Source organism: Numenius arquata, chromosome 7 (assembly GCF_964106895.1).
Source record: "Numenius arquata chromosome 7, bNumArq3.hap1.1, whole genome shotgun sequence".
NCBI lineage: Eukaryota > Metazoa > Chordata > Aves > Charadriiformes > Scolopacidae > Numenius > Numenius arquata.
This window is the reverse complement of record NC_133582.1, coordinates 59,044,582-59,069,724: the sequence shown is the minus strand read 5'-3', so window position 1 is coordinate 59,069,724 and position 25,143 is coordinate 59,044,582. Positions and strand designations below refer to the sequence as shown.

The following is a 25,143-nucleotide window of genomic DNA, read 5'->3' as shown; positions in this document are numbered from 1 at the left end:
GGTCATGTGTCTTGCTCACGTAACTGCCTATGACTTTGGTACCACCTGGCTCTGCCTGTAAAAATAAGAGGTAGATAAAACTACATAAGATGGATTTAAAAATTGGAGTAGTCGATGGTGCAACTTCTAATTTTTAAGAGCTGTAAATCAAAGCCCCTTTGAACATATTGTCTCCTTTAAATAAATTTTGAGGAGGTGTAGGAACTTGAAAACAGAAAACAGTTAGTGGAGAGCACCTAAACTAGCTTCTTCCAGCTTGCTCCCTGCTGCTTCAAGCTCCACAGGGTATTTATTTGTGATACTCCTCTTGTTACGCCACTGTTGCTGTTGACCAGCCTGCGTGGTGGCGTTGCCAATGCCCTCCTGCAGAAGGGTGTGCACTTAAAAAACAAAAAACTAGGAATTTTCTGAATTTTAGCAGGTGGTGTCTGAGCCTCCCTGTTGGAGTTACTTGGTTTATTGCCATCAGTTATTTCCCAATGCATGAGCATGCATTAACTGTCATGCAGCACATACAGGGTGTTTTTTTTATCCATAAGGCTTTCAAACCGAGATCTGCAAAGCTCCAGAGGCTTCAGTGGGTGCCTGACTTTATGTCCCAGTAAAGCATAAAAAAAGCAGAAAAGTCAAGCAGAAAAAAGCAGGCATCTCGAGCATGTGTGCAAGTCTCTGCGGGATTTGGGTCTCATTTCTAATACTTCTGCTGGTGTCGGAGCAGTACGTAACAAAGGAGTAAGATTTGAAAAATGAGTCAGAAAGGACTAGTATAAATGCAAAAAAGATGTAGGGGTGATTACTTATTGCATTTTTCATTATGCTGCAGGTAGGCAGGTGGCTGAACAGCTCAATTCTCAACGCTCAGCGGCATTAATGGTTACAAAAAGTCTTGTGTTCGCATAGTTGCTGCTGTTCACCCTCCTGGTTTCTTTAGGGTGGGATCACTGTTCATCCTGAAGGCATTTGAAGATAGCACAGGCTGGGGTTTTCCTCAGCTCATTTCACGCACACCTGGTCTCAGTGTGAATTGCTGGCTCAGATACTGCCCGCTGTGCCATCCCAGCAGGACAGAAGGTAGCTTCTTTTACCTCGGAGGCAAACTATTGAAAAACATCGAATTTGTACTCTCGATACTGATCTAGATACTTTTTTTTTTTTGAACATGTTATCTGTGGCCTGTTTCACAGAGCAGAAAGTTAATGTTAGAATACTGTTCTCATACTAGTAAAGGCTTTATATTCAAATTATCCCAGATAGATATGCAAACTTGCAAATACTGTATGAAAAGCTGCCTAAGCCTAATGACCTGTTTTTAGGAAGCTAAGCCTTGAGCTATGATACGATTTGCATTTGAAATTCCTGAGACGACAGAAACTGGCTAAAAATGTAGGCCATAATTTATGCATCAAAAATGCCGTGAGCAACTGATGTGTTTTGCTATTTTATAGTAATCGGAATGCACGGGATCAGGTTTAGACCTTAACACCAGAAAGTCCTTTTGATAAATTACATGCTGAACCCTCAAATATTAACAGCGTACCAGAACTATTCGTCAACACAAAACATACTTTTGTCCGCTTCTTAGTACCTGATGGCTGTTTCCATCTCATTTTCAATCTCTGTTGAGGCAGGTGGGAAGTCTTCTTCTCAAGGTGAGCATGTAGTGACATCTGTTGTTGCTGGAATTGGTAGTGAGAGGCAATTCCAGGCAGAAACCCTGCTAGTTACTTGGGAGCTGTTTAGTTAAAGGATGATTTTTTTTTTTTTCCTGATGGGAGCGTAATTTTTCAGAATCATAGAATCGTTGGAGTTGGAAGGGACATTAAAGATCATCCCATGCCAACCCCCTGCCATGGGCAGGGACACCTTCCACCAGACCAGGTTGCTCAAAGCCCCATCCGGCCTGGCCTTGAACCCCTCCAGGGATGGGGCAGCCACAGCTTCTCTGGGCAACCTGTTCCAGTGTCTCACCAGCCTCACAGGAAAGAATTTCTTCCTCAGATCTCATCTAAATCTCCCCTCTTTCAATTTAAAACCATTACCCCTTGTCATATCACTCCACTCCCTGATCAAGAGTCCCTCCCCACCTCTCCTGTAGCCCCCATCAGATACTGGAAGGATGCTATGAGGTCTCCCCAGAGCTTTCATTTCTCCAGGCTGAACAACCCCAACTCTCCCAGCCTGTCCTCATAGCAGAGGTGCTCCAGCCCTCTGAGCATCTTCGTGGCCTTCCCCTGGACCCCTTCCAACAGGTCCATGTCCTTCCTGTGCTGAGGACTCCAAAGCCTGACACAGTACTCCAGGTGGGGTCTCACCAGAGCGGAGCAGAGGGGCAGAATCACCTCCCTCGCCCTGCTGGCCACACTGCTTTTGATGCAGCCCAGGATGCAGTTGTCTTTCTGGGCTGCTGGCACACATTGCTGGCTCATTTTGAGCTTCTCATCCACAAGCGCGCTCCCAAGTCCTTCTCCTCAGGGCTGCTCTCCAGCCATTCTCTTTTTCTGAGACTGTGAATTGATGGAAAGAGCTCCAGGTTGCAATAAGCAGTGAAATAAGCATATTCAGCTGTTCATAATCTGGCCAATGTCAAACGTTGGTTTTGTCTGCAGCAGAATATCCTTGTGCTCTGGCTGGAGAACCAGTAAGCTAAAATTATTAGAAGCAGAACAGTGGCCAGTTAGTTAAACAGCAAAGCCGTGAAGCCACCTTTGCTCAATGAGCCTCAGGGCATATGTCTGCGCAGGTAGCCAGGTGGCTACTAGCCCCCATCATGTTCATCCTGTCCTCTCTCTGCTGGATTTTTTCCTCTTACAGGCTACTGGAGTAGCTATTTGCGGCAGTATTTATTTCAGAGAGACATTCCTCGTAACACTTCTCTTGGCTTTGAAGGTTAATAAAAATCTAAGCCTTTATCTGCCAATGGGTTCACGCTGTGCCAGTAGCTGAGACCTCTCTGTTGTCCTGCAGGGAGGGTTTATTCTCTCTCACAGCCCACACGTGTACCTCCAGTTTGCGGGAACAGGATAGACTTGTTTATGTCAGAGCATTCAAGAAAGTAAATGATGAGCTGCTAACGCTGATTGATTTCTAAAGGTATGAAGTAAAAAAACGTCAGAGCCACAAGATGGTTTTAAGCTGTGTAAATGTCTTGCTCGTAGCCTATAAAGAGGGGAATTGGAGTGTTTTTGAGGTCTGGCACTTGGGATCACAGCCACAGCAAATAGTTCAGTTTCAGACGCAGAAACCTAACCCAAAGTGTTCATAGTGAGAAGAAACACAAACGCAGTGCCCGTGTACACAAATTAAACTGTACAAAACTGGTTTTCTCTCTCAATTAACCTTCACCTGGTGTGTTCCTCAAGTATTGTTCTCCTAGTTGGATTTTCAGCCTCACTGAACTCTTTAAACTTCTTGCTCCCATTAAATCAATATCAACTACATTATGCTGCAGAGCTGGCTTCTCCAGTTATGAAGACAATGTTTGCTAAATTTCTTCTTTTGATGAGTTTATTTTAAATTATTTACCGTGTCACAGTCCTACCGATTAGAAACCTTTTGTCTGTGATTTCTTCTGTTCTTTTTTTTTAAGGGTAAAGGGGTGGAATTTCCCTTGTCAGTAAAAGCTTTGGCTCTGTTTGTTGCCCTTCTCTGAGGGGGTGCAGATATTTAGAGAGAAGAGCTCGTGCACATGAGAATGTGAAAGGGGATTATGCTTTTGCAGGCAGGACAAGCTGCACTGCATTTCCCACAAGATAACTTGGGCAGTGGTTGTAGAAGAACCAATGTTCTGTTGTTTCCACTACGATATTCTTGTGCAAACCCAAGAGGATTAGCACAAAGGTTTAACAGAACTTAAAAATTCAAAATTTGTAAAATTAATGCGGGTTGACTTCCTGTTATCCCCCCATAGACAAGATCTAAAGATTAATGAAAACTTTTACTAAAACAACTCTAAGTCTCCTGAGTTAGATGTTTTCCTTGAGAGATGCTCTCCTTGAGAAATAACCTGGCCTTAGGCTGTAGCCATGTAAAGAAAGGCGGGCTCTGCCGTAGCCAGCATGTCGTATTGTGAAATAGCTGTGCAGCAGATGAAGCCCCGAGCGGTCAAACAGCCTCACGCAGACCGTGAGGTTAGAGGGGTCGCTGCGGAATAGCGGCACTACGCCTGTGTGCGCCTTCCCTGAGGCCAGAGCTACTCGTGCTTTTCTGCAGGACTCTGAGCAACCCGCACGTAGGAAGCAATGCTGGGGAGAGGATAAGCATCATTCTGTGGCGGAGCAACGGAGAGCGAGGGGTGGTTTGGTGCCTTAATCTGTCAGTGGCCTATAAGATGGAGGGATATGAAGAGTCTCTGTGGTTTGGAAATCAGCAGCTACAAAGAAAGATGCTAAGCCCAAAGAACGAAGAAGCTGGGGCATGGGTATGCTCTCAGGGCCCATAATTATTCTTTAGCTGATTTCTACTGCAGTAAATAATAATAATAATGATAATTATGATTTTACAAGTGTTTTCAAAACCTGTCTGTGCACCTGTGTATTTATGAGAGGTATGGTTTGAAGTTGCCAGTACAGTTGGACATCCGGGGAAAAGTGTGGCCAGGCTGTTTTGCGTCCCCAAGACAGCTTTGCTATTTTCAGGTGTGTGGGGTGGGTTTGTGGGCCTGAATTCTTAGCAGGTTTGTGAGTCAGGGTCTGGAACCTCAGAGCAGCCCGGGGCTGTCAGTACACTGGGTCGTGAGACACAAAGACCCACTGGGGCAGCCTGACTCTGTATAGGGAGAATTACATGAGGAATTTCATGTGTATATAGCTACCACAGGATTTGTGTGAAACTAAGAATATATATAGATCAGAGTTAGAAGACTCAATGTCCTTTGAACCGTCTGTTGGTTTAAGTCATTTTATCGGGGAACCTTAATGAAAAGCTTTGGGGACCTTTGACTATAGTCTCAGCTGGCATGATTTGTTTTCTTTTTGATGCATCACATAAGAATTATGTGTATAAAGATGAGGTGCCCTGGAGAGCTGCATCTCAGCCAGCCATATGCTCGGGTAATGATACAACCCAATTCCAGAGTAGCAGTTAGGTGCTGTTCAATACACTTTGTAATCTTACTGATAAATTTATCAGTTGTCATAACATCCAGGCATATGTATGGCTGCGTGTGGACTCAGCTATTGCACCGGAGTTTGCCTTGGAAGGAGGAAAGACAACTTCTCTGGAAGGCATTTCTTTGAAACAAAACATTTTTCTCAGCATAAATTGCTTTCTGTTTAGGCGTGGAATTTTTCCTTCCGTGATCTGTCGCATCCACTGGTCTGTAAGACAAACTGGCTGAAATTAATGCGTGTTGGGAATGACACAAGTTGTTCCCAGCAATACAAAAGTGTACTGACTATATGTATTTCGTACTGTATCACTTCATATATTCAGTATCTATAGTGCATGCTGCATCTCTTCACAACTGGTGTCTTCACAGGCCTTAGGCCATTTTAACCTTGTTATCATCTGCTGGTTTTGGTACCAACACACATGGCTGTAGATACCCGTTAGTGATTCAGCTCAAGGCTTATTCTAACAGCTCTGTTGGCTGCACAACCCTCCTCACGAGTCTTAGGTTTTTTTCACCTGGTGGGAGGAGAAGCACATCTTGTCCCTTCTTAACAAGGGATCCCAAAATACCAGGATCTGCAAGCCACCGTGACTGCAGACGCAGGAGAAGGGAGCGCCCTCGAGACCCTTCTCCATTTATTTTGGGGCTTCTCTGAGAAACTGCAGAAGAATTACCAAAATGAGTTACATTGCTTTTCTGCTTGTCTACGCTGAAGCGCAGGGCTGGCTTTGCCCGGAGAAGCTGCTGTGTGAGCTGCTGTTGAGTGAATTGGGAATGGATTTCCCCAGAACCAGAACATCTCTGCCGTTTCCAACACAGTTCTTCCCATTCCTGTAACTGCACCTGCACAAAGGAGGTTTTGACCCCCCTGTGCCGGTACTGATGAACTGAGATTTCCTGAGATGAGACTTAGGGAGTCTGTGATTCTGAGTCTGACAGTAATTCTCTACCTAGTTCAGAAAAATACTGCACGCAGTTTTAAGACACCAACAGGTCAGGCCAGCAATCTAAACTGGGCTGGGGCCAATTTTCAACCCCAGTTTTTAAATTATAGAGGCTGCTTGGTTTAATTGCCATTGTGCTGTGAATAGAGAGGATGCTTCTGAGCCTCTTTAGAGATGCTTTAGATATATAGATGCTTTCAGGAACACTAACAGGCACTATTTAGCCTTGTTTAAAAACAGTCAGAGTGGCACTCGCATAGTTTTCAAAGACGCCTGGGCAAGCAGAATATTTTAAGAGCAGTTTATTTTTATATCCCTTTAAGCATCTTACAACAAAGCTGCAAAATAATTGTGGTGCCACAGGTATTCTATATGCACAGCAAGGGAAAACGCTGACTTTAACTGTGTCAGGAATCACTATTTTTGTGTAATTTTTTTTTTGCTGGAAGTACTTAATTAAGCAGAGAACTAGTGCGTATGGACTTCTGGAAGTTTTATTAACAAGTCTTTTTATCCTCGTAAGCATCACTGAAAGTCAAATGTTATAAAAACCTCAACCCCATTCAGTGTCTGGTGGGGTAAAGAAGCATGCCTGTTAATTGGCAATTTTCTGACCTTTGCATTACAAAGATAACATTGTTCTTGGTGCTTTACAGCTCGTGTGTGGGCTACTGGTTAGTGTGAAAACCCAGTGAGGGAACCCTTGTGCCAATATTCCACATACGCCCATTGTTTTTAGCCATTCACCAACACTCTGCTCTGAAAATGTAGCCCTGCTTGGCCTGTACGTCAGTAAATCTGCAGCCACGTAGGGTAAATTCAGGAAATGCTGACTGATTGCTACTGCAAAGCTATTGGTAACATCTTTCGGAAACACTCAGGACATTACTTTTTCTTCTTCACCAAAATAGTTTAGATTAAACTGAAGTGATCACACTTAACAAGGCCAAGTATTTTACTGGCTTTACCAAGTCAGGGGACTCCACAGATGGCAGATATATATTAAATATTTAGGCTATATTGTGGTGGGTTTTTTTTTTCCAAATTGCAGCTCTACGCTTTGTCAGGCTTCCCTGTTATCAAATATTTACAGTGTTTTTGCATGTGACTCCATGGCACATGCAAATGCATTGTGTCAATAGGAAGGCTGGCGCTACCCTTAGCTAATTTTTCCTCCTTAAACAGGATTAAGAATCTGTAAATTTTTAAACTCATAACTGAATATTTTATAGTGTCAATTTAAATATTTTTAAAGATAATTTCAGCTCGTATATATTTCACTTTGTCTACTTTCATTTTAGTATTTTCAAACGTTTTAAGAGTAATGTCATTCCAAAAATTGTAAGACTTGCTTGCTGACAGTTTAGCAGTTACTGGGAGGAAAAGGGGAAGAGAGACACGTAAACAGACATAGAGCAGGATCACATAAACCTCTATTCTGTGTATTTGTCCGTGTATGTATCCTTGGAAGCTTTTTTTTTCTATGTAATTTCCTATCCTAGTTTATAGACAACCAGCAAGTTGGCTTGCAGGAAAGACAGCGTGTAAATCTAAAGCTGCTGGAGATCTGACACAGTTATTTAAACTCATCCATGTATTTGGGAACAAATCATCCATGAGTTTGGACGTAGATTGGGTTACGTGTAAGGATGATCCTGACTAATCCCTTCCTGGGACAACGCGTTGCGGTGTTCAGGTATTTATACTATAGCAGCTACTCTCTCTCTGCATTGAATTCATTATTCTCCTGTTGTACAGGTTTTAGGGAGCAAGCCAGCGCTTCCCGAATGTGGTGATGATGATGATGAGCTGGCGGATATTACAAACAGGAGAAGCGCTAAACTATATATGGTAAGTAATTTATATTTCTTTTAGTTAGGTACACTCAACAGTATTCATGCACATAGTGCCCTCATACATGGAGTTCTGGCTTCGCTTTCAGAAGTGCGGTTGTGTGAGTTAATTTGCAGCCAACGGACAAGTTTCTCAAAGGATGTCAATCAAGACAGCCCATGTAATTTGAGAAAAAAAAATGGATTGCAGTCCTGTTTACTCAGAAAACAAACATGGCCTATGGATCACTCACTGCAGGGCAAAGAAGGATTAACTGGTCTTAAACTATATTTCTCATCTTCTTGATTTTTAAATTGGGAGTTTTAGTAGTCACATACGATTTAGGTATTCTTAGCAGAGTTTGGGAGATGGACAGTTAGGTTATATTTTTCTGATCAAAATCCAGTAGAATTTGAATGCAAAACTCCTTTTTTTTGCAATGCCCTTTTCCTCCTTCCTCACCTGCTTATCCCTGACTAGGACAGTGCCAACGTCAGAAAAATTACCTATAAACACAACAGATAAATTTTTTACTCCATTTAGATCAGTAGGAATTCTATTATTACATTTATGGAATAAATTATTCAACAAATAATCTGTAATTAACTTTAGTAGTAGTCCAAAATATTTCCTTCATTACCAGTGCCAAAGCAGACTTGGGGTTTTGTATTTCATCCTTTCTCACAAAAAAAAAAAAAAAAAAATGTTTTGAAATTAAATTGTATAGCCATTTCATTTCATTGGCAGAAGCCACTGAGTTTGCAGGAGCAGGATTTACTTGCTTATGTCAGAGCATTCAAGAAAGTAAATGATGGGCTACTAATCCTGGTTGTTTTCCAAAAGTATGAAGTAAAAAAAAGTCAGACCCACAAGATGGCTTGAAGCTGTGTAAATGTAAATATTTTCTTCTGAAGATTGCAAGAGTATTCTTTTTACAAGCCCTGATTAGCACTGAGATCTGGGCCTCTCTCTTCAGCACATGTGGCTCATGCACTGAGGTTGCCGTGTGTGACAGAAAAGAATCTTCCACTGGCAGAACGTTCTTCCCTGTAACGAGAAGAGTTTGGTCAACAAGTGGCAACGCTCTTGACAGCACTAAATGCTACTGGATCCCCACGTGTGTGACCTTTTAGGTGCTATCTACAGCAGCTTCGAAGCTGCTGTGAAGTGTGAGAGAGGGTGAGTCACTCCCTCTGAAGCTCCTGCGTCCCACCGAGCACAGCAGGATGGAGCCACCTCTCTCCCTGCCTGTTACATGATGCTTCCCCTACCCATGTGTGTGGCTGGGCTTTACAAGAAGCCTATATGAGGAGTTTGATGTTAAAAGGCCATTTTTAGTCCTTGTTGTCTATGTATGTTCTGTGTTTAGTTCCCATTAGTTCCCATTTAGTTCCCATTCCATTCTTGCCAAAAAAATCATGCACATATTAATCGTTATAGCAGGGGTTTAGCAAAAAAGATTAAAAAAAAAAAGGAAGAAAAAGAAGACCTGCAGATATAATCAGGACCGCTGTAGTAGGACAACACTAGAGAAGAGAAAAGTGCTTCCAGAGAGTTCTGGAATCCTAAGAACTCTCAGAAAATTCTGTGGCTATCTCATAAATTCCTCTAAGTATGTGGGTCCAACTAACAGAGCTCTATTAGCTAAATTTAAATGTGCTGCAATCTAACAATGAGCGTCAAAGTCAGGAGACAGGTCTACGGTGAGCCTTCACAGCAGGTGTAATAGTTGCTTTTTATTTGTTGTATGCCGTGGTAATTTCCATCTTGTGCTTTCATAATACACAATATAAGATATAACGGTGTATTTAATACTAGTATTTAATTATGAAAGGAAATAAAGACTGCTAGAAAAGTTATTACAAGACGAATAACTTGTTTTCATTAGTAATAACTGGTCTTTTCAGCCACGCAGGAGTGAATTTTAAAAGGTTTTAAAGGTCTACACGAACTTACAGCGGTGGTAAGGGATTACAAAGCAGATTCCCCAGCGGGTCTTATATTACAGTTTCCAATTAAAAACTGTAGGTTACAAATGTAGATATTTCACTTGTTAATATCAGTATAAGACTATGTTATTACAATTTCAAATGTTCTTGTTCAGCATTTACGTGTACCTTTGGCTTCAGTGTGGGTTGCTTGGTAGCAGATGACAACACCTATGGACTCCACCAGTTCAGCTGATCTTATAGAAGGGGCTGGAGAAAATACAGATTTTTTTAACTGTGAGGTGTTCACTGAATGAGCAGCTGAATTGAAAGTGGAAGAGAAGCGTATTTATTTTAAGAACTTGTGAGACGGGGGAGCCAACAAACTCACTAAAATTAACACTACATCTCCCTCTATTGGTTGTGAAATGAAATGAAACAAAAAAAATTCATCATTAGCCTACCTTACTTTCCAGCAGCACACGAATTTCATACATATAGGAATGGTGACCGATTTTATAGCAATTTTGGGAGCAGAAATTCATTTGGTTATAAAAGCCAGAGCTGATGTAAATTTGAAATGGTTGCTTTCCTAGGTGTCAGATGCAAGTGGATCCATGAAGGTGTCCGTGGTAGCAGAGGAAAACCCCTTCTCCATGGCTATGCTTCTGTCTGAGGAGTGCTTCATTTTGGACAACGGTGCCGCAAGGAAGATCTTTGTGTGGAAAGGTAAGAGATCGCTCCTGTCACAAACGCAGAAGCCACACAGGAATATCTAGGGAGTCGACACAACACCCTGGGGACACTGGCAAGAATTTAATTGCTGGCTGGACACAGTACCCTTGCAGAGAGTTCTTCCCTGGTGCGGTCAATGGACATGGATGTGTTATGTGAGTAAGGGCTTCAAAACCAAGGATTTTTGCTATTGCTATTTTGGAAGCATCTGTAAGCCTGGGTGCTTAAATGCTTATCTACTTGCAATTATAGAGCAAACATAAGGAATCCTACAAGTTTTGTATATTGTGATAAAATCTCTACCTTCTGGGGCAAAATTTGGACTCTGAAGGTTTGATAATGGGTAGATATTATATTTCCATACATTACTCCACAGAGGTGTGTGATTAAAAGTTGAGTGTCCCTGGCATCAGCTAAAAGCATAAGGTTGCAAATACTTTGGTGCTTCTTTTTTTTCGTGTGAATATTTCTCTGTGGTTTCATCGGTGCTTGTGGGAGCGTCTGCAATTGCTTTGACTGAACGTTTCCCAGGGGAATATTACTGCTGGGGAACTGGGTCTGGACACACCTTGTAACTGGATTGTTGTGCTGCCATTGCGTCCAGTGCTGAGTATCTCCCCCTTCTTGTCTGAGGCAGCATACTAATTATTTGGTGGCATTTCCATTTCTTTTTTACCATGTGCAATAGCAAATAATTCATCAGTGCAGTTGCCAAACTGCTGAAGTCAGTCCGGGCAGCACTGTAAGCATTTTTGCTTGAAAGCTTCCTTTGTAGTTAGGGAAACATCCTTTAAAAGAGAGGATTTGGGGAGCACTGTGCTCAGAAGGCCTAAGCTCTACCTGACCCCCTGATTCCTACTTTTCACTCTCTACCTGCCAGCTCCTAGAACCAAGCCAATAAGATCAGGCATAAAATAAATAAAATATAATTTAGGCCCTTTGAATGTGGCCCTCTGTGCACCCTCACTTTCCTACTGTTGGTAACAGTAACGTATGGAAAAAATCCATTAGTCTGTGAGTCTCACCCTTGCACTGGGAGGCTGCAGTTATCATCTCTGCTGGAAACCTTCAGACCACTAAGTTAAGGAGTGTGAATTACTTCCCTAATAGTCTCATTCAAACTGGAATATGATGAATATCTTATCAGAGCATCTTATTAGACTAAGAGGTCTTTGGAGTGTAGTCGCTGACAGCCAGCTGGGACGCAGACCTGATACAGGATATCATCCCACAGAGGCTTTCAGAGGTGTCTGACACCGAGCAAGGCTGAACGAGGAGCAGTGGATGGGGAAGGGTGGTGGTGAATTGCACAGCCCAGCCCACTGAAATGGGAGGTTCTTTTACTCTGTAAAAAGTACTTTTACTTATTTTAACTGTGGTGCTGCCTGAATAAGTGAAGGCAATTCTGGACAGCAGCTTTATTTACCACATTGCAGCCCAGTAAGGGAAGATTCAGAGAAAAGAGCCAGGGTGCTCTCGTACCTTGAATCAAGCAGATGTTATGAATAGCATTATTGGATAGAAACACACACACTAAGCAAAAATCAGTGCTCCCTTTTTTCTTTTCCCCTTCCCTTCCCTTCCCTTCCCTTCCCTTCCCTTCCCTTCCCTTCCCTTCCCTTCCCTTCCCTTCCCTTCCCTTCCCTTCCCTTCCCTTCCCTTCCCTTCCCTTCCCTTCCCTTCCCTTCCCTTCCCTTCCCTTCCCTTCCCTTCCCTTCCCTTCCCTTCCCTTCCCTTCCCTTCCCTTCCCTTCCCTTCCCTTCCCTTCCCTTCCCTTCCCTTCCCTTCCCTTCCCTTCCCTTCCCTTCCCTTCCCTTCCCTTCCCTTCCTTTCCCTTCCCTTTTTTTAAATTTCATTTTGTTTTAACTGTTTTAAACTTGTGTGAATCTTATTGCTCATGCTATGTCCAGCATTTGTTCAAGACTGAGGCGAGAGCAATGCCGAAGGGAGCCTGGCTCAAGGACATCTTGTTTTTGCGGGGCCTATGAGCTCATTGCCCTTTCCCATGTATTGTTATCCTTCTGTTTTACCCAGGCAAAGATGCTAACCCACAAGAGAGAAAAGCTGCCATGAAGAACGCAGAACAATTCATACAGCAGATGAATTATCCTGCCAACACACAGGTGCGATCTATTTATGAGATGATACCAGGAGAGCATGAGCTCTGTTACAGGCTTCATTTTTAAATCAGAAAAAAAAATAAAAAATTGAGGGCTTACAAGACAATAAGGGCAATGTCTCACTAAGAAATAATTCAGAAAAGTTTTTGTTCTAATAACTTTGTCAGTTCTGTTTTCCTTCCACCTCATGCGGCTCATGTTCATTTCAGATTCAAGTCCTTCCTGAAGGAGGTGAAACGCCAATTTTCAAACAATTTTTCAAAGACTGGAAGGATAAAGATCAAAGTGATGGCTTTGGCAAAGTATATGTCACGGAGAGAGTGGCTAAAATAGAGCAGGTTGAATTTGATGCTACCAAGTTACATGAGTCTCCACAAATGGCTGCCCAGCATAACATGGTAGATGACGGTTCAGGAAAAGTAGAGGTAATTTTTGTGCTTTATTAAATTGTATCCCACCTACCCACTTCATTCTGTCACTTGTAATGGGATAAGCTGCTACTCTGTGTGTTGCCATTTAAACTGTTGCGTAGAGTAACACCACGTTAGTGGCAGTGTTACTCCTACCATCAGAAAAGGTACTTTGAAGTGAAAAGTGAATCTCTTTGTCAGCTGTATGCTGGGTCATGGCTTTTTGGTGATTATGAACGATGTTGTACCAGTCAGCAGCAGAAATCAAATAGCAGAAACGTTTCCCCTTTTACACAGTACCTTTTAAAGATACACTTTAAATATGATCCTTGGCCTAAAGAAAAACTTCATGTCAGCTTGAAATCTGGAATGGGAAAACTTGCCCTTGGAGTCAGAAATTAATTCTGCGTCTTTATGTATGTAGCCAGTCTGCTTCTAGAGGAATCTTCTTTGTCCCTCAAGTATCTCTTAGGGAGCCTGGATTTGGATAGAAAAAAATGACTGACTGTACAATCTTTCTAGATCTATCCGTGTCCCAGGGCAGGAATATCTTTGGACTACCCAGGGCTGGTTTGGCATTGTACCAACACAGCCTCTTGAATATAGGTCTGCAAGTTGGGCTTCTGGAAGACAAAGGAGCGATAAATCCCTACAGTCTCATTGGTGTATTTTCTGGGTTTCTAACCTCACACTTGGGATGGTCCATAGGATTTGGCCAAAGCAGCTTAGATCTGAAGCAATTTTTACTGTTTAAATTTCTCAGAATGTTTTTGGAGAGTGATTGTTTACTGAACAGGCCTGTGGTGAATCAGATAGGAAGAAATCTCCCTAACAATGTGTTTTCTGACTGCAGTGTGCCCCTCCCAAATGATATGATAGTTCTATGATGAATCATAATGTTGTGCCATTCATCTCATATTGTCATCTTAAGATGTTAAGAAAGTAAGTTCAACATAGCATTATGAAGTGCGCATGTGGCATTAAAGCATCAAGACAAAGAAAAGTGTACTGCAGTGGCTTGTTGATGGTCATTATCCATTCATTCAGTGGTTGCAGGGTCTATCTGTCTAATTTATGAAGAATCCCTCCTAGTTTTATTCCGTAACACTTGAGAGGAGAAACAAAGGTCACTCAAGGAATGACACAGTGAATCACTTCTTGAAGAGTCTCAGGATAAAGTTCAGCGTTTTCCAGTGATTTTTCTGTTTCCCCAGATCTGGCGTGTGGAAAGCAGCGGCAGAGTTCCCGTGGGACCCGAGACGTATGGACAGTTCTATGGTGGTGACTGCTACATTATCCTCTACACTTACCCCAAAGGGCAGATCATCTACACCTGGTATGTTTGGACGGCTTTGCACAGACTTCCAGCACGTGGATATTATTTTATGCTGATTTTATGTCCTTTTGAGTAGAACCATGTGTAAATGTGAGGTTGTTTACTGCGCGTTTGTCACACACTTTAAGCTCTAGATCATTTTGAAACTGGACTTAACTATTGTCTTTCGCCTCGTCTTTTCCTCAGGCAAGGAGCCCATGCTACAAAAGATGAGCTGACTGCGTCTGCATTTCTGACTGTTCAGCTGGATCGGTTATTGAATGATCAGGCCGTGCAGGTTAGTGTCTTTTGGATAAAATTCAACAGAGCATGCAATGTATGCAAATTTCAATGAGAACCGAAAGGAGGAGGTAGTGTTTGAAGACCGGGAATATCAACTGCTCATGGTCTGGATGAGCCAAGCACCGTGGGCTCCTTTTAAAGTCACCAGAGAATTCCCATTTGAATCATCCTTCCTGAATGTAGATGTCTAAAAGAACACCTCTTTTCACAGAAAGGCTAGAGCTGGAAGATGACTAAGGACAGGCAGAGATTTTTCTAAGCAGCAGGAGATAATTCTGTGCTTCCCATTTCTTAATTACCAATGTAAAGGGCTTCCCCCACCCACCAAGATACAGTTAATTCAGGTCGCAGACCACACTTTTAGCTATTAATCAGTTATGATTTATGATTGAAATGATATTAAAGAAGGATTAGAACACTTCTAGGTAATTACTCCTTGAAATATTCTTAACGCATTCTATTTTTGGACAGAGTTCAGCACAATATGGACTTGCCTTGTACCTAAGGCCAATACTAACACTGAAGTAATAATAATATTACTACTGACAACTATAATAATAATGTGCTTAAAAAGCTTTTTTATTAAAGCCGAAGGAGATCCATCTCACTGCGATGGACATGATACTTAAAAGTACTTTTAGCCTGCCATGAATTTAGGAATATATGTATATATAAGTGTATATATACACACAGTTATATATCTGTGCATTTGGGTGCATGTACATAGCTACCTAGAATGTATTACCTGTGCTTACCGTCTGTATTAGCATTATTTGAAGGGTTTAAATATACTATTTTGTGGTCACTAGATGGCACTACAGTACAAACGACTGTTAAAAAGTCCTTCCCCTATTTATTTTGCAGGAATATGTTTCCCTCAGCAGGTTGTGGGTTGTTTTATTTTCTGGTGCGATTTTGTGGGTTTGGGGTTTTTGGGGTTTGGGGGGTTTTTGTTTGTTTTTCATTTTTTAAATCCTGCCACAGTTTGGAACCTAGACCGTACATGTCTGAGGGTATCCTTATCAGGTGACTGTACCAGTCTATCCAGCAGTGAGACAAGCAAAAGCACCGGCCCCCGGCCGCCCAGCACGACCACTACTGGGCACCCCGGGCTGCCTGGCTGCAAAGGGCTGGGGCTCTCCACTTCTCCTCCTCTGCTGGCTACACATCCTGCCTCAGTCCCTTTTTTTTTGTCTTTTTTTTCTTTTCTTTCCGGGAGTGGAAGGCCGGGGCTCACAGCCCTCCACCTTGGCACATGGTGCTGTTATAAAGGAAGAATAAATGGTTGTATGCAAATAACTTTCATCATATATTAACTATGTAATCAAAAATAGTTGTTCTTCGTAGCTCAGTGGTTTTCTGAGATTGCAATAACATCTTTGCCATCTGTAATGGAATTTTTGTCATCCATGTTATCCTCTGTGAGATAGATTTATGCTCATCTTTTTCATCTTCTTGCAGATAAAATGCACATAGAAATAATGGTCAGGATGAATAACTATTCTTTTCTGCTTAAATACAAGGCACCTAAACTTCCAATATAGTTTTTCAGGGGAATTAAGTCACTCTATAAAACTCTGTGAAATGACAGTTCTTTTGAAAAAGAGTAATTTTCTTATTACAGTAGATAGCAGCCATTTTAATCAGCTAAACGGTATGTTAGAAGTTTGAATCTTGTCTTTTTGTCAGCGTGATTGACAAAAAAAAATCTCACAAGTGCTCGAACTTTAATGTGTCTGGAACTATATTTTTAGATCTTCTCAGCTTGCTGCTTCTCATTCTTGCTAACATATTTAATGTTATTGGCTAACATCCCCTATGCTGTTCAACAAAGACCAAAAATAACTACTTTTGTTTCTTTTATTGCATTTCTTTACGTCTGTACAGATCCGAGTCAGCCAAGGCAAAGAGCCTCCACATTTACTGAGCTTGTTCAAAAACAAACCGCTTATTGTCTACAAGGATGGGACATCCAAGAAGGAAGGTCAGAAGCCTCCTCCACCCATGCGACTCTTCCAAATCCGCAGGAACCTGGGAGCCATCACCAGGGTTGCAGAGGTAAAGTCACCTCCTGTGAAACCAACTATCCCCAATGGAACATGCTGTAGCTGCCATGAGCCAGCTAATCTGGTTGGGTGGTATGAACGGCACAACTCCAAATCACTGCTCTATGTGACCACCCCACCTAATAAATCAAAGAGAATATGCCATAACTGGCTACAACCAATCTACATGTTTCAGAAGAAACTGTAAGAAAATGCCGAGCAAACACTGACAGCTGACAAAGAATAGACAAGCAATCAGCAACCCTTATGAGATAGTCTTTCCTTCTGCCAAACAATCCTAAGTTTTGTCCTGTGAGTCAGTTCCCTGTTTCAAGTTAAATTCTTCTCTAACTTGTTTCATAATAAATTCAGGGGAAAATTGAAGGGAAAAGGCATAGCTGATCAACACCTATCCATACATTTCATATAAGCATAAAAAATAGCGATCACGTTATTTGAAAATATGAAGAATAAAACAATTTCTTTCTCGATCTAGGTTGATGTTGATGCAGTGTCACTAAACTCCAACGACGTCTTTGTTCTGAAACTGCCGAACAACTCTGGCTACACCTGGGTAGGAAAAGGAGCAAACAGAGAAGAGGAACAAGGGGCTCAGTACATTGCCAGCGTTCTTAAGTGCCAGACTGCTAAGATTAATGAAGGCCAGGAACCAGGTTAGTATGAAGCCACGTGGTTGCTAACAGGCAACTGAGACCACACAGCGCCGCAAGGAAACACGGCCTACGTAGTTTTTGCCATCATATATTTTGTATGCAGATGCATATGCTCACTCTCTCTATTTCAAGATCCAACCTGACATCTTAACGTGGAGATCTATCCAGAACTGGTTGATACACAAGCAAGTGTGACACCCTGGAAGACTGTAGGACTAGTCAGTAGCAGAGGTTGCAGAAGAATGCGGTCCTTTCTTTAGCACAAGTGACTTGGAGGGGAGAAAGACATAGCACATTGCTCTCTCTAGGCCTGCAAGTGATACCTTTATTGTTGTTTTGACAAAACACAGGAAGAACTGTAAGAAAAATGCACCCATCTTTGAGACAGCACAGAAGATATTGTTTGGGGATTCTTGAAACGGTATCTAATAAGCTAACCCATCAAATGTTAAATCCACTGCTGAATAAATTATGTATTGTGTATTTCAGAGGAATTCTGGAAAGCACTTGGAGGTAAAAAAAAATACCAGACTTCATCACAGCTCTTGACAAACGCTGAAGATCATCCCCCTCGCCTGTATGGGTGCTCTAATAAGACTGGCAGGTTTATTGTGAGTATATGAAGGATACTTTCCCCTCTGTTTAATTATGTAGTTTCTGGTATATTTTGCCTCGGGAATCAGCAGACATTAAATGAATTTGGGGATCTGGCTTAGTGAGCCGTGCTTGGCAAGTGAGAGAGAGCTGAGGTTTGGTGCTTTATATCATTCCAAATGGAAAGCACGGACAGAAGAATTCATACTGCAGAAGTTTACAGGCAGAGCCTGCTCCAGCCTGGGACTAGAAGCTTGCAGATGCAAAAAGATAAGGCGTTTGCCCAGTCAAAAGCAATCGTGTTCCTGCGGAGCATTGCCATACTCCTGTCGTTTCACTGAGAAAGTGCAGGTCAGTGCCTTGCCCCTTTCGTGTTTGATTGTGGTGGTGAGGAAAAGAAATGCCCCTTGCCAAAAATCCCCAGCAGCCTGAAATTTTCCATAGAGATTTAAGACATGTAATTATGCCTCTGAGGTACTGGCCTGCACTCAAGGAGGCAGGAAGACTTATTTCCTTAGCAGAAATATGCAGACCTGTGCACTGGGTATTAGGCCTGTGATTCAGGCTTAATTAATTACTGTATTCTGGGAGGGCAACGCTGTGTCACCATTTGGCAAGAATGCACTTGTTTTTAGGTAGGGGACAGAGTTGGCTGCTGTCTCTGCAGTCTCCTTAAGGCACAGCCCGTTCATTTGGAGAGGGATAAAACAAATAGGATCCTTTAAAATCTTATGAGAGAAGTAAAGGGTATTCTTCTAACAAGCTTCTAACACTGGTGTGAAATACAGCAATAGGAACCAGCCTCTCTATAATAGTCTGCTGGGAACTATACAGTAGTTTGGGTTATGTTTTAAATTCCCTCCAAATTCTGTGAAATCCCCTCTTTCCTGTAGCATTTCTCTAGTACCAGAATCACCCCTGTTAGAGCTCACCAGAAGGGGTAGGTCAGATCACTCTGACCTTCTGGCCACGATAACACAGGGTGGGGAAAGGGAATGTCTTTTGCACCATCTGCTTCCCGTCCTTTTGGCACTCCTACATGACCAAGCATAGCCAAACTCTTGACAGTCTTATAAAAGCAGAGGGCTGACCACTATCTATGTTACCACCTCTCCTTCTCATGCAGAATAACATTAAACTGCTTTCCAATCTGCCTGCACATCCTTGGAAGAAGCAGGCAGTCTGCCTTTCCTCTGGGGACTGATCCTCAGTGGCTTTGTCAACTGTAATGTCCCACTGTCAAGCGACTGGAAAGCTTCCTTGGGTGTGATGAAGATGCTCTATGGAAGCATCCATATGCTCCCTGTCCCCTTCTTCCGGCAGACCTTGGTCCCAACTTAGAATAGTAACAATTCCAGTGTAAGACTCTGCCTCTCCTGAAGGTATCCCAGCAATTCTGACAAACCGAGGGCTGATTTTATAGGACATGGGATTTGTTTCCTTTCAGTGAAACACCCTTGACGCGTTCATGAAATCAGTTTGGAGCTTGACCCTTTAGGAGCAAGAAGAATTGCAAACCAGGTTCTAGACTTACCCCTTTTAAAAAATGTATTTGGTCTGTCCAAAGTCAGAATATCTTAAGAAACAATTTAAAAAAAAAGTAAAAAACCATAATATCCCTTTTTTAGATTGAGGAGGTCCCAGGAGAATTCACTCAGGATGATTTGGCTGAGGATGACGTCATGTTGCTGGATGTTTGGGAGCAGGTAAGCTGTGTACTTGACCACTGCTTTTTGTGGTAACAAGAACAATTTATCCGTAACCACTTAGATCATAAGATGGGAGGAGAAATCATCTTCGTGAGAATGGAAGAGGTTTCTTTCTCTTTAAATTATACCAGAGGGGAGCTGTATTTTTCGAGCTCCATGATGTGCTGGTGTGAACATACATGATTGAATTTCCAAGCATAATGTGAGACAATGGCAGGTACTTCCCATTAAAACCAATGGGGGTTGCAAGATATAAGCCCCAGCAGTGTTCTGAAAGGCTCTCAATAATGTTCTTGAATTTATCACTAAAATTTATTAATTTAAAAAAAAAAAAAGGAAATTTATTCCCTAAAAAGTATTTGGAAGCCACAAAATCTATATAGCAGCACCCATGAAAATTCTTCCTGGAGAAGGGGACAAATACAAGATTCATGCGCAGATATTTTTTTCAGAAAAACTGGGTGGAGGGTGACAGAAACAATCTCTGTCATTCTTCCAGGTTCACTGAAAACTGAGAATGTTGAAAGCTTTTTTGGATGACAGGCAAACTTACTGCAGGTGTGGAAAGCACATCTGTTTCTCACAGAATATCTCTCTACCCTTCCTCTCCCCTTGGAGGGAAAGAGGGAGGAGGCCATGGATCCCAGTGTGGCCAGCAGGTCAAGGGAGGTGATTCTGCCCCTCTGCTCTGCTCTGGTGAGACCCCACGTGGCGTCCCGCGTCCAGCTCTGGAGTCCTTAGCACAAGAAGGACATGGACCTGTTGGAAGGGGTCCAGGGGAAGGTCATGAAGATGCTTAGAGGGCTGGAGCACCTCTGCTATGAGGACAGGCTGAGAGAGTTGGGGTTGTTCAGCCTGGAGAAGAGAAGGCTCCAGGGAGACCTTAGAGCCCCTTCCAGTATCTGAAGAGGGGCTCCAGGAGAGATGGGGAGGGACTCTTGATCGGGAAGTGGAGCGATAGGATGAGGGGTAATGGTTTTAAACTGAAAGAGGGGAGATTTAGATGAGATCTCAGGAAGAAATTCTTTCCTGTGAGGGTGGTGAGGCACTGGAACAGGTTGCTCAGAGAAGCTGTGGCTGCCCCATCCCTGGAAGTGTTCAAGGCCAGACTGGATGGGGCTTTGAGCAACCTGGTCTGGTGGGAGGTGTCCCTGCCCAGGGCAGGGGGTTGGAACCAGATGATCTTTAAGGTCCCTTCCAACCCAAACCATTCTATGATGCTATGATTCTACGTTTTATTTGTCTTCTTCAGCCTAACTCTAAAGGAAAGAAGGCTGAGGTTTTTGGAAATTAGAAGGAATGTCCAAGGTCCAATTAGAAGGAGTGATGGGGGAAGGTGGATGGGACATAGGGACTCAGATAAGAAGTCTGGTAAATGTAGATGGTTTCCAAAAAGATCCTTGAGAGAAATGAACTAGTGGGGGTTGCAGATCAAGGCTCTGGCTGTTGGGTTACTCGGTGGTTTATCTGGCACTTGCCCAGGGGAGCATCAGTCACAGGGCACGAGCATTGATGTGCACGCAGAGCTCAAACCAGAGAAAGCTGCTCATCAGTGGTTTTACCTGCACCTAAAAAGCAATTTCCAGGTAACCTGTAAAAGATATCCATGCAAAAGGTAATTAGAGTTCCTTTCATCCAAGAGTGTAAAGGTTTGGCCTTTCAGTGTCAGGAGAGCGGTGAGATTTCAGGCGACAGAACTACAGTCTCTCGTGAGGGAAAAAAAATATATCATCAGTTGTGGTTTGTGAGAGCTGTGTGTCTCTGCAGACTTCTCAGAATGGGTATTCCTTCTCCTAGTGGAATTTAACTATTTTGTATTTTACCTGCTGCACTCAACATCCTTATAACAACACGGGAGCTAAATCTTTCTCTCCTCTCTTTGCAGGTTTTTGTCTGGATTGGGAAGGATGCTAATGAAACTGAGCGACAGGAATCTGTTAAATCTGGTAAATCAAATCAGTTTGGCAGAATTCTGAGAGAAGTAGCATCAATAGTACTTAAAGAAGTAAAAAAGATGATGTAGAAGAAATCTAGTTATGTTTACAGTGTCTAAAAGGGTTATTGAGTTTATTAGGATTTGATCCTGGAGATTATTTTCTCCTTTAAATGTGATTTAAAATTCATTGTATCTTTCTTATCTCTAAGTTTATGAAGAGTAAAATTACTCAATAGGCTGCAGAGCTTTTGAAGGAGCGTACAGGAGAGCTCCATAAAAAGAAACTGCACTCAGACAGAATTTAAAAGCAGGTACCTACTGAGCTGTACTCTACGCTAATGTATGTACTCAAAGGAACGCCAACAAATCCCCCAGTCCAGTACCGATGTCACGTTGCGGTGTCAAGGGAAACTCTACTGGCTTTTACGTGGGAAAAATGGGAATGAAGCTTGTGCATTTGCACAGCGCCAGCAAACGCTTCCTCCTCTTCGAGGGCCAAACCCGGCTGGGCGGAACAAACCGATCAGAGGAACGACCCCTCTGTTTTAACCTCATGGAAAATTCTTTCACTGGCAGCTGGGAGAAATCAGCAACTACCTGATCATTTCATTGCCTTTGAAATCATTTAATTGAATACTGTATTAATAGTAGCCCTGGGCTCTTTCACCAGGGCTTTTAATGTATTTTTTATACAAAAGCAATGAACTAATATATTACACGTTTTATTTCCTTTCTGGTTTCAGCCAAACGCTATATTGAAACGGATCCTTCTGGCAGGGATAAGGGGACCCCCATTGTAATCGTGAAGCAGGGGCACGAGCCCCCGACCTTCACCGGCTGGTTCCTGGCTTGGGACTCCAACAAATGGAAGAACTGATCTGTCCAAAGAGCTTCAGCTTCAAGCCAAAGAGTGATCAACGCCCAGCTACTTTCTAGTAATTTTTAAGCATAAGCTTATGCAACAATATGATGCATCTGTTGTTACACTTTCCCGAGCTTTGATATGTCTGTGAATAACCTAGAAATTCTTCGCACTGGAAAGGATAAATTGATAATCGTAAAGTGGTCAAATGGGGCAAGTGGGGCTTTTCACATAGTAAATATGGGAAGTGCTGCCAATACTTTGCTTAATCTATTGATTCTTTTAAGAGAAGCTGTGGATCCATTTATTTTAATGTGCTAAAATGGGCCAAATTCTGCCTTCACTTAAAAATCCAAGTTAATGCCAAAGAAATTCCTTTAGATTAAGGTCAGCAGAATATTCTGCAGTATTTGGCCTGATAAAGGACTAATTCTACACCTGTTCTAAGGGCAGGGCTGGATATGATTTACTTACCAGGCCCAAACATTGCCACACTCACTCACGCGCAGTTTCAGCTCATCCCTGATCCAGAGTGGCATCTGTGTCTTGCAGGGGGCAAATAAGGGATGGCATTTTGAGAAAGCTGCGCTTAACTTGTGGGTTTGTCCTGTTAGTACATACATTTGGAGCTTAGGACTGTGTGATTCTAAGAATCTGAAGTTTACAATGTTTTTTTTGAGGGACTGTCCAGCTCATTGTAACAAATTTCTTTAGATTTATCCCTGTGAGCCAGCCTCCAGCTCCAGGTCTTTTTAACCAAAGCTCCTAAACACATTCCAGTGTACAAGTGCTTTTAAGTGGAAGCAGAAGAAGCAACGGCTTCAAAAATACTTACTCTGCCTTAAGCATATTGCATTTAAGCCATACTTTGTCTCAGATGCCTTACTCAGCAGTACTCAGTTCCTCTCCAGCGTGCGGACTGCTCACCCTGGCAGGGGCAGGACGTGTTTCTACTCATTTTCTAACCAGGTCGTAGTCAAATACCAAAGTACATGGAGCGCGAGGAAACCCCTTGTTTCACTTCCACATCCTGGGAGTTTGGAGTGTGAGTACGCGCCAGAGAATATAGCCTTCTCTTTTCCCTCAGACACAGTTATTTTGGATTATTTTTTTTTATTCTGGTGAATTTAAGAGTACATTTTGAAAGTGTTTTTTATTTGTAGCTTAGCCAGAAAAGTCTAGGTAGGGGCAGTGGGAAAATCTGCTTCGAATCTTTAGCGCTGCTTTGGACACTTCTCCTATAATGCCTGTTTTAAAAAACAATTTGTACAGCTGTAACTCATGTCAACAAGGCTTTTTAGTGAAGGCATTTCAACTGTTTTATTATTCTTAGAAGCTAGGTTGGAAAGCGAAATTTTAGACATTTTTGTATTTTTTTAACATGATCATGATTTTGAATCTGAGTAATGCAAAAGAGTGAGTTTAGTCTGAGCTCATACAGAATTGTGAAGCCAAAAGATTAATTATGGGGGTCTGTTAGCTTTAAATATTTGTTTAAATCTCTGCTAATATTACTGGGCTGTAACTGGATGTGATTTCATTTAAAATAAAATTACAAAAAACAGTACTCGATATGCCGAGCTGATCTTCCTGTCTCTGACATATCAGTGCTCGGTGCTTCCACTTGCGAAACTTCCCAGACCCTCTGTGTACCTTCCTTTCCAGGTGGACAATGGAAGGAGAAGTTTGGGGTTTTTTTTTCACATTTTACCCAAAGGAGAGCAAACTCTTCCCAAAAACTTTAAAGTCACAAACCTAAATGAAAATCAAAGAACTGGGTGCTTAGTAGTGTATGGTTTCATAGAATCACAGAATGGTTTGGGTTGGAAGGGACATTAAAGATCATCCAGTTCCAACCCCCCTGCCCTGGGCAGGGACACCTCCCACCAGACCAGGTTGCTCAAAGCCCCATCCAGCCTGGCCTTGAACCCCTCCAGGGATGGGGCAGCCACAGCTTCTCTGGGCAACCTGTTCCGGTGTCTCACCACCCTCACAGGAAAGAATTTCTTCCTGAGATCTAATCTAAATCTCCCCTCTTTCGGTTTAAAACTGTTACCTCTCCTCCTATGCCTGATGGTTCCACATAAAAGGAAGAATTTCCTAGCTCTGTAACGGTGAAAGCCTGGAGTTAGGGACTCCGTGGTGACCGCTAATGGCTATTGTTTTACCTCAACTCTGAATTACCACAGGTCTGAACACCACAGAAGGATGTCTGTGCTGTATGTGCTGGACCGCTGGGCCTTCACCCAGTCCTCAGCAAGGACTCACGGATCAGTGATTTGAAGGGAGTGCAGTGGTGCTCACCTAAAAACCCACGATCTGGAGCTGTGCTGAGATGAAGGACCGTACAGATGTCGGTGTCCCTAAACAAAAGTGCTGGGCTCCACCGTGAGACTCATCAGGCAGCATCTCTAAGACTTAATAACAGGCTTTTGCAGAATAACCTAGGGTTCCAGAGGCCTTCCATCATTAAAACAGGGGGAAGGGATGCGACCATTTGTCCTCTTTAAAACTTTCTGATGCTTCCTTTGAAGATTCCGACTGGGGTTGAGTGTACTCATGAGCTGTCTGCATCGCATATCTATCATGATACTTGCCTTCTGAAATCCAAAGGCTTCAAAGCAT

The 25,143-nt window shown here is 42.5% G+C and overlaps 1 protein-coding gene across 1 annotated transcript in view; it reads left to right on the top strand.

The window, feature by feature from the left end:
- The window catches only part of SCIN (scinderin), a 51,022-nt gene extending 26,934 nt beyond the window's left edge, over positions 1 to 24,088 (top strand). The window contains exons 5-16 of the mRNA XM_074151107.1: positions 7,813 to 7,905; positions 10,412 to 10,544; positions 12,585 to 12,673; positions 12,880 to 13,095; positions 14,295 to 14,416; positions 14,603 to 14,693; positions 16,586 to 16,756; positions 17,240 to 17,417; positions 17,907 to 18,028; positions 19,640 to 19,717; positions 21,606 to 21,666; positions 22,400 to 24,088. Coding sequence (XP_074007208.1) covers positions 7,813 to 7,905; positions 10,412 to 10,544; positions 12,585 to 12,673; positions 12,880 to 13,095; positions 14,295 to 14,416; positions 14,603 to 14,693; positions 16,586 to 16,756; positions 17,240 to 17,417; positions 17,907 to 18,028; positions 19,640 to 19,717; positions 21,606 to 21,666; positions 22,400 to 22,533 — 1,488 coding nt within the window. The 3' untranslated portion in view covers positions 22,534 to 24,088. The remainder of the gene's footprint in view (positions 1 to 7,812; positions 7,906 to 10,411; positions 10,545 to 12,584; positions 12,674 to 12,879; positions 13,096 to 14,294; positions 14,417 to 14,602; positions 14,694 to 16,585; positions 16,757 to 17,239; positions 17,418 to 17,906; positions 18,029 to 19,639; positions 19,718 to 21,605; positions 21,667 to 22,399) is intronic.
- The last annotated feature ends 1,055 nt before the right edge of the window (positions 24,089 to 25,143 follow it).